The sequence below is a fragment of the Penaeus chinensis genome, chromosome 39, assembly GCF_019202785.1.
Source record: "Penaeus chinensis breed Huanghai No. 1 chromosome 39, ASM1920278v2, whole genome shotgun sequence".
Lineage (NCBI taxonomy): Eukaryota > Metazoa > Arthropoda > Malacostraca > Decapoda > Penaeidae > Penaeus > Penaeus chinensis.
In genome coordinates, this window is record NC_061857.1 from 3,147,760 (window position 1) to 3,157,759 (window position 10,000).

The following is a 10,000-nucleotide window of genomic DNA, read 5'->3' on the forward strand; positions in this document are numbered from 1 at the left end:
TATCTTAAAACTATGAAAAAGCGAACAATTAGCATGGGAAGCATAAGAAATTACAGGTGTTGTGAAAGACAGAACGATATACACATTCATGGAGGAAGTGGTAACGAAACACTTACTAGTAGGGTGAAAACAATAATGTTACAACGAAAATCGTAGCTGTAGATATGAATAACATAACGGGGGGAAAACCGAACATATAAGTACATAGTTATATGTTCTGGGATAAAATATAATGAACTGCAATATGAGGACAGTAATAAACACAGTTAACTGTTCTGCATTTCTGGTGCATTAGCACAACGCTGTATACTTCCAAATTCTATATTCACGATATCTTACCTGATTGTTTTCAGTATTAAACAGGAATCAGTGTAAGGAATAAGCCCCATCTCTAATCAATTCATGTTATTTTTTATGAATTGCATCAATGACATTCATTCTAGCCAACATGCATATGTTTCTTTATCTGTACTGAAACAGTAATAATCGTTTCTCCTGCGGTTCCATACTGTTGTTTTGCCCCGTAAATACTTACTCTCCAGAGTAGGAGCGAGACGTGAGATGATCTTGGGTGAGTCAATGAAAGGGGACTTAGCTAGCTGGTTTATTGTTGAAGATAGATGAGACCCCCCAAAAGACCCCCATGTCCCCGGGTGGAGGATGGAGCTGGAGCTGTCTGCCGTGTCTCTCCCTCTCCGGCTTATGCACGTGTCCTTTTATGTGGCGGTTCCCTTCGAGGGCGGATGTTTATTCCCGTGCGAGAAGAGAAAGCCGGGCGACATCTGCGTCCTGCCCAAGGAGAAGGGCAGCTGCTTGGACGGAGGTGTGAAGTGTACCATCCGGTCTTGCCACGTATTGTTGACACAGAGACTGGAGAGAGTGAGTTTTACCCATGATAAGAGCATTTGTCAGCCATGTTTGTTTCTGAAAATATGTCTATAAAGACTTTTAGTGAAGGAATGCTGTTCATTCATCCCAATATTTTGATGATTATTTTCTTTATGGAAATCTTTAATGCGGATTCATAGCTCTTTTTTTCTCCAGAAGGTATGTGTGAATATGAAATCTAGTGGAATTCAAACACAGTCTTTACCGAGTCAAGGTGCCAATTAAGTAATTGTTTTCAGTTATATAGCATGCTCGTATTCTTTCTCTGCAATATTGTTGTCAATAATAATTATATAATAGTATATATGAACAATACTAGAGGTTGGAAGTACCGCTGTCATTAGACGTGAACGAGATGGACTTGGGTGGGTCAATGGAAGTGGTCTTAGCTTGCTGGCTCATTGCTGAAGAGAGATACGAGACCCTCCAAGAGACCCCCGCGTCCCTGAGGTGGATATGTAGGTCAACTGGAAAGTCCTAGGGTAAACCAGGCTCACACAAACACACACTCCTATGTGTGTGTGTGTGTATAAGTATGTATAAATAGCTTCCACGTGGCGTACAGAAGCAGGTATACGTGTGGCTTCACCGCAGGCGCACCAACGTTCCCCACGCACCCACCAGTACTTAAGGCTCAGGATAACCCAAGTCGGGGAGAGTCACTTCACAGAGTACCCGCCGACTGCTTGTCGGGGTAGGCCCCAGCCGCGCGCTCCCCTGCGGGCTGACGACCCAGCACTAAGACTTATCCAGACTTGTATCTGTGTGAATATCTGTGTTGCTTACGCTTCTCAATAAAAGAGGTTAAGCAAACCGTCCGTTTCACTACTCCTGCTAAACCATATGTTTAAGGTTTTAATAGCCTTTACATAAGTGGTGGCAGGGTGGTAGTTGTGTCCTTTTGTCACAAAGTCTCCGAAACATGGTCACCGCTCGGACCAAATCGCTTCCATACACGCAAAAGTCTTCAGAACCTGTTGTGAGTACATATTTGAGCCATTTTTCCTTTCTTTTATCTTCCCAATAAAAGTGTTAAGCTGTATGTGCAGTTACTCTCGCGCTGGTTTTGTTAGGTTAAAGTGCTAATTGACAGCAAATGGTACGCTCTCCACTGCTGACCTCAGATCACATTACTGTGTGATCAACGGTATGGGTTCAAACAACAGGAATATCGTTCATTATTACGTATGTTTAATTTTTCTCGTGATTAAAGAGTATATTGTTTCAATTGCAACGAATTTAGCGCATTCATGATTTTACTGTTTTCATGAACATCATATCATTATTCTTTCTCACTACCCATTTCCCGTCTTGACCTGACCTAGTGAAACATTTCAGTCACATCTGCTTGGGACAGCTGTGTGATCTGACCCCATTTTCACTCTGAGTAATTGACACGTGAAATGAATGTGAGAACCGCTGGCATTTCCTGTATATTGTTTTCAAGACTTACATTATAGGATAACGCGTAGCATCCGTTGCATGTTCATTGGTGACACATTCTATCGGCGCTAGAGCGGAGCTTGTAACGCGAATTACTTACATTTTTATATAGCGCCAGGGATCTTCCCCTTATCATAGTGTCAGAATGCCTGATTACTTGGGGTTGCGTATATGCCTAAAGATCCGCGCTTGAGCCGGTGTGACCCGCGGTTACGTCCGTTAATTAATGTAGGACTAGGGTTTAAGCTAGAATTGAGATTCTCTTATTAATCACATCCCGCTCACCCCCTTGACGTCGCTGCCATGTTTGGGGTAAATCCCATCGATTTGTGATTCATGATAAATACCCGTAGAGCATTGCATGAGCGCCCATCACAGACTCGCAGATAGAGTAGGTTATTAATATTTTCCCAGCTCATTTCGCTTCATAAAGTACGGCAAATTAGGGTACATAGACCCCCCCCCCCCCCGTCAATTGAAGTCTGTATGTGCAGCTTGACATATTACCTCGGCAGAATTTTTTTCCCCGAGAAAATTCGTTCGCGAATTGTTTCACGTGTCTATTTGAAATAATTTTATATTACTTTTATAGCTAGATTATTGCATTTGTGTAAAATGAACGTTAATTTCCGTGTTTGGCACCCATGTCCAGTCGGTATGAGGTCACTTTCACTCTCATTAACGTCCATCGCACACACACACACACACACTCTCTCACTCACTCCCGCGAGTTTGTGAAGTCGTGATGTGTGACTTGTGACATATATTTCTTCTCTGCGTTACGACAATTGGTTCAAGTAATTCCTTGCGGATGCCTTTGTCATTTCCCTTATTTACCCTCCTGTCTATCAGAGACGGTTAGCAGTTCAAGCTAGGTTTATGCGGACCGCTCTTACCATCTCTCTCTCTCCTATTTTTTTCCTTAACTTTGTGAAAGTAAAACACAAAATGAAAAAAAAAAAAAGAGAAGACAAAAATAACGAAAATTCAACCATAAAAACTGCAAATTATATAAATAATCGGCTAGTGGCGCTTAACATCCCCTCTTCTCTGTTGTCTTTCTTTTCTCTTACTATCTTGGCCCTTATGTGTATAATCTTGTTCACGATATCTGTCATAGTACCGAAGGAGGCCCTGCTGCAGAAACGGTCACCTTCGGGGCGCTGTAAAAATCGTCACCGGGAAATCGCCAGAAACCGATCCAGTGAAGGACCAGGAACTCGCCAGAGCAGGTACCAGTCGACCCATAATGCTGTGAACTTGCCTGGACGCCGCAGATCCACTCAACCTCCAGGAGCTCGAAGGACCTGGATGAGATCTGCGGGAACGTGCATTGGGCGAGTAAGCCGCCGAGATAGGCCTGGTCGAGGACTACGAGGACGAATCCGAAGTCAAGGAGGACCTGTGCGAGACCTTCGAGGATGTGTGGATGTCGAGGACGAACGGATTTACCAGGGACCAAGATGAAGACGACGACAGGGACGAGCAGCCACGAAGATGCATCAGGGACATCACATGCAAGAACGAAGTGTTTACAAGTCAAGAACCAGCCAGGTTGGGTCACCCTTGAGGCAAATATTAGACGCCTCGAGGGCAAGGCGTGAGTAGGTAGCCGAGCAGTATAAGTATGTATAAATAGCTTCCACGTGGCGTACAGAAGCACGTATACATGTGGCTTCACCACAGGCGCTCCAACGTTCCCCACGCACCCACCAGTACTTAAGGCTCAGGATAACCCAAGTCGGGGAGAGTCACTTCACAGAGTACCCGCCGACTGCTTGTCGGGGCAGGCCCCAGCCGCGCGCTCCCCTGCGGGCTGATGACCCAGCACTAAGACTTATCCAGACTTGTATCCGTGTGAATATCTGTGTTGCTTACGCTTCTCAATAAAAGAGGTTAAGCCAACCGTCCGTTTCACTACTCCTGCTAAACCATATGTTTAAGGTGTTGATATATACCCTTTACAGTGTGTGTGTGTGTGTGTGTGTGTGTGTGTGTGTGTGTGTGTGTGTGTGTGTGTGTGTGTGTGTGTGTGTGTGTGTGTGTGTGTGTGTCGCTTTTGATTTGTGTACAGTTGTGTTAATAAAGCAAGCTAGTTGCTCCGTAACCTGACCCTATATGCGATGCAGATATGTTAATGAATCACAAATTTGATTGAGGGCTTTTGCATTACACTCATTTCTTAGCACATTAATCTAACACTGTTCATTTAACTAAGGCTGAATATCAATAACGTGCGATTTCCATTTCAGTTAAAATCCCATGTAACAACCCAGGAACTTGTCACTTGTAACCTGCAAGTGTAACATCTGACAAAACAGACGGTATATCGTTACAGTGAAAAGTGACATAATGTTCGTAAGTTCACTGTTGTCGTGTTTATTTACAGTAGCAACAGCTATCATTAGCATAAATAACAGTTTGCTATCATTTACCATGTCACTCATGTACAAAATAAAAATAAATGGGTCTCAGTATTGAACCCTGGGGTACCTCTTGGTAACAGCGTTTACAGACGAAGTATAGTCATTGAAAGTTACATATTACCTTCGATTTGTGAGATAAGATACAAGTCGTGTAAGAGCAGAGCCTTTAATACAGTGTTGAGTGTTCTGAATGGCTTAAGGTAAGTTTCTATAACACATATACAATTTTCAAGTAACTTTCATATTTCATTTGTTTGATCAGAGACAGCCATTTCAGTGGATGTTTCAAGAAATTGTATTAAGAATTACTTATTACAGAATTGTCATTCAGAAATTCAGTTGGCCTTTTCTACATCATTTTTTGTGTTTGAGTAGCTTCAGTACAAGCGATAAAACATTACTGCTAATGTTAATAGGAATGTTATTGTGTCCCGGGAAAGATAATTAATTCACATTTGAGATTTCGTTTCCCAAGTGTCTCCTGTCTCTTTTGTGCCAATGTACGAAAATCTCGAAAATTTATTTTGGGAGTTTATAATCCCTTTTCCGTCATTTGTAATGTTGTCCCATCAGAATATTTGTGGTATTATCACTGATTTCAACAAAAATGGTAGTTTTCTTGAACATGACAGGAAAAGCTATTGTGAACTAAAAGAGCCTCCACTGTCCGAGAACAGTGTGCAAAGTATGCATGGCACGAAGGCACGAGTATACGCCTGATATATACCATCAGAGAGAGGGGAGGGGGATATAGGGGCGATGGCCGTGGGTTGTTCCATCACATTGGCAATGACTGCAGTTACGGAAGGGGTAGAAATTTAAGCACCCGTTGGGATGAATAAACATTTTGGAAAAAGATCGTTTAATGTTTTCTGAAAGAGAGGAGAAACTTACAAACATTCAGGATAATTTCTACGACCAGGCAGCTTTGTAACAGTGAAGGCATAGTAATAGAAAAACGCGAGTAAGATTTCATGTGTGTCTTCTTCCAATCACGCTGTCTTCTCCCTCCTCTTCTTTAGGACAGACTCAATTCTCCTGAGACCTGGATTCCGAAGAAAGACAAGGCTATTTGAAGATTCACAGATTTTTTGAATGTTTTGTCAGTGTCGGTAATTTCTATAATTTTCCTCTCCCTTATTTTTATTTTTTTTTTTATAAATATTCAATGATCTGCTGTTTTGACCATCCTTATGTTAATCATCATTAATGCAAGAAAACCTTCCCCGTGCCCACCTTCGTCGAGCTCCTCTTCCCCGACGCTGAAGATGAGACGGATCCAGCCCGGGTCGGCGCCGTACAGCTTGCTCCCGGGCACCACGTACACGCCCGCACGCATCAGCTGGGCGTGGATTTCTGCAATATGGAAAGATGCATCCAACGCCTCGCTTCGGTACATTCTCGCCCCTACTGCTTACATGTATTACTATTTTTTTTCTCTTTCATTCTCTAAAAGGAGAGAAAGAAAGAGTGAGAGAGGGAGGGAAGGCAAAAGAGATAGAGAGAGAGAGAGAGAGAGAGAGAGAGAGAGAGAGAGAGAGAGAGAGAGAGAGAGAGAGAGAGAGAGAGAGAGAGAGAGAGAGAGAGAGAGAGATAATTGCAGGCAACTACAGAAAACAAAAAGCCTCGACACCTGTTTACTTCACACTCGAAGTAGATTTTAAGTCCTTCTGACCCACCCATCTCCTCCTCGGCGCTGTCAGTCTCCATGAGGTCCCGGATGGAAAACCAGACAAAGAGGCCCGCCCTCGCCTCTCTCACGCGGGCGCCCATCGCCTCCAGACGCCCACGGGCTCGCTTGTAAGTACGGCCGAGCCTCTCGCTGTTCAGTCGGAGGTAGAGGTCGTCACACCAGGCTGGGGAGAGGAAGACCAGGCGGAAGCAGGGGGGGTAAGGGACTGAATGGTTTCTATACAGGGGCATAACATGGGAGAGTGTGTGTGTGTGTGTGTGTGTGTGTGTGTGTGTGTGTGTGTGTGTGTGTGTGTGTGTGTGTGTGTGTGTGTGTGCGCGTACACACAAACATGTATGTATATATACTCACAGACATACATATATTTATACATATATACATATGTATTCATACATACATACATATATACATATTTACATACATAAATACATACTGTGTGTGCACATAGGCATATTTACACACACATATATGTGAGTGTGTGTGCGTGTGTGTGTGTGTGCAGGTCTAGTTATATAAATACACACACACACACTCACTCATATATATACATATATACATATATATATATATATATATATATATATATATATATATATATATATATATATATATAAAGATCTACCTGTGTCCGAGAGCAGCGCCGCCGACGCCTGGTGCACGAGCTGCGGCGTGCACTTGTAGATGGCGAGGGCGCGCAGGCAAGCCATGAGCTCGACGCAGCGGCTGACCACCACGCCCACTCGGAGGCCAGCGAGCCCGAAATCCTTTAGGGAAAAAGACCAATAGTGATGTGAGTAAAACGAGAAGGAGAAGGAAATAAAGCAAAATTGGATAGAGTAACGCCGGAAGGAAAACAAGTGAAGAATACTTATTTTTTTAAACTCAAGCATAGTAAATATATATAAATTTATGTGTATGTGTGTAATCTACTCATCTATGTGTGTCTGTGGGAGTGTGCATATATATATATATATATATATATATATATATATATATATATATATATGCACACATACATATATATATACATAGCTGGACTTCCAAACGAGAAGCAGAGAAATACTAAGAATCTAAAAACTACCATCATCACAGGCTAGGCTCAGACTACGGTGGTCCATTTAATATGAAGGAAAATCAGACGTTTCGGGTGTGCTTTCACCCATCTTCATTGGTAAACTAAAAACAAATATGGATAATATATATCTTTCAAAATATCAGCTATTCAGAGGAGATCAATACATCTAGATAATTTTAATACTAACATATGTATGACTAATTGTAGAATTATGTTGGAATAGTAAGTAATTGAATCCTTGATTTAACAAGAGAGTGACACAGGCTAGGCTAATGTGAGCACAATGAATTCTATATAGTAGAAAACTAAATTTTTTACAGTTTTCTTGAGAATGTATAATTTGTTTGACCATAAGTTCAATAGAAAATATTAGACATATCAGGTAAAAGTCTAAAATATCACAAATCTGTCACATTTAAGACATTTATAATTATTATTGCAAATCACTAAAATTAAACACAGCAATATATGTGGTTTGCCTATCAATAATAACCTGAATATGTAATTTTTTGCCAAAAAATAAATACAGAATTTACCTCAGTACATACAAAGTCTCGCAAAAAGATGGAATGATGGCTGACTACTTTGAAATTAAAATCCTATTTTTTTCACTGGTTGCTTATTACAATATATATGCAGAAAGAGACAAGAAGTATAGGCACACACTGTGTGTGTGTGTGTGTGTGTGTGTGTGTGTATAAGTATGTATAAATACCTTCCACGTGGCGTACAGAAGCACGTGTATGCATGGCTTCACCGCAGGCGCCCCAACGTGCCCCACGCCCCCACACCAGTACTTAAGGCTCAGGATGACCTAGGTCAGTCTCAGTCCTTTCAGAGAGTCTTGCCTATCGCTGCGGGTCAGGCTGGCCGGGTCCGCCTCCGGGCAGACCAAGCACTTAGCCTTACGAAGACTTGTATCCGTGTTAATATCTGTGTTGCTTACGCTTCTCAATAAAAGAAGTTAAGCCAACCGTCCGTTTAACTACCCCTGATAAACCATATGTTTAAGGCGTTAATATATACCCTTTACATTCTGGTGGCAGGGTGGTTCGTTGTGTCCTTTTGGCACACAACAATGGGCTCACAGCCTCCGAAACCTGGTCACCTCTCGGACCAGTCGCTTCCATACACGCAGAAGTCTTCAGAACCTGTTGTGAGTACATATTTGGGCCATTTTTCCTTTCTTCTATCTTCCCCATTAATGTGTTAAGCTGTATGTGCAGTTACGCTCGCGCTGGTTTTGTTAGGTTAAAGTGCTAATTGACAGCAATGGTATGCTCTCCACTGCTGACCTCAGATGACATTACTGTGTGATCAACGGTATTTGTTCAAACAACAGGAATATCGTTCATTTATTACGTATTTTTTTTTTTTTCTCGTGATTAGAGAGTATATTGTTTCAATTGCAACAAATTTATCGCGTTCATGATTTTACTATTTTCATGAACATCATATCACTTTTCTTTCTCACGACCCATTTCCCGTCTTGAACTGACCTCCCGAGTGAAACATTTCAGTCACATCTGCTTGGGACAGCTGTGTGACCTGACCCCACTTTCACTCTGAGTGATTAACACGTGAAATGAATGTGAGAACCGCTGGCATTTCCTGTATATTGTTTTCGAGATTGTTACATGATAGGATAACGCGTAGCATCCGTTGCATGTTCATTGGTGACACGTTCTATCGGCGCTAGAGCGGAGCTTGTAACTCGACTTACTTACATTTTTATATAGCGCCAGGGATCTTCCCCTTATCATAGTCTCAGAATGCCTGATTACTTGGGGTTGCGTATATGCCTAAAAGATCCGCGTTCCGACACGTTAGCCTCCGGGCTAGTACAGTGGTAACGTGTCGGCCTCTCATCCGAGGGGTCGGCGGTTCGCGCCCCGCCCAGGCACGAGAAGTTGCAACTGTCGCCTGGAGGTTACTGCTGTGGCTGGGCACCACGGCGGGTAAGGACTAAGACGAGTCAGCACCAGCTGACACACGTTAGCGAGTCGGCATTAGTCGACACAGGCCGGGCTCCCCTCATTGGCATAGCCCGGGCGAAGCTCAGCTTCGCATATCGGACTTATCCTTATCCTTATCCGACACGTTCGTTCGGAAACTTTTTGAGCCGGTGTGACCCGCGGTTAGGTCCGTTAATTAATGTAGGACTAGGGTTTAAGCTAGAATTGAGATTCTCTTATTAATCACATCCCGCTCACCCCCTTGACGTCGCTGCCATGTTTGGGTAAATCCCATCGAGTTGTGATTCATGATAAATAGCCGTAGAGCATTCAGTGCATGAGCGCCCATCACAGACTCGCAGATAGAGTGGGTTATTAATATTTTCCCAGCTCGTTTCGCTTCATAAAGTACGGCAATTTAGGGTACAGAGACCCCCCCCGTCAATTGAAGTCTGTATGCGCAGCTTGACATGTTACCTCGGCAGAATTTTTTCCCCGAGAAGATTCGTTCGCGAATTGT

General features: G+C 42.8%; 1 protein-coding gene across 1 annotated transcript in view; it reads right to left on the minus strand.

Annotated features, from left to right (window-relative positions):
* Window positions 1-5,602: 5,602 nt before the first annotated feature.
* Window positions 5,603-10,000, minus strand: part of LOC125046745 (1-aminocyclopropane-1-carboxylate synthase-like protein 1) — a 9,037-nt gene continuing 4,639 nt past the window's right edge. The window contains exons 5-8 of the mRNA XM_047644668.1: window positions 7,073-7,214; window positions 6,437-6,613; window positions 5,994-6,113; window positions 5,603-5,802 (exon numbers count right to left, since the gene is read on the minus strand). Of these exons, the coding sequence (XP_047500624.1) occupies window positions 5,750-5,802; window positions 5,994-6,113; window positions 6,437-6,613; window positions 7,073-7,214 (492 nt within the window). The 3' untranslated portion in view covers window positions 5,603-5,749. The remainder of the gene's footprint in view (window positions 5,803-5,993; window positions 6,114-6,436; window positions 6,614-7,072; window positions 7,215-10,000) is intronic.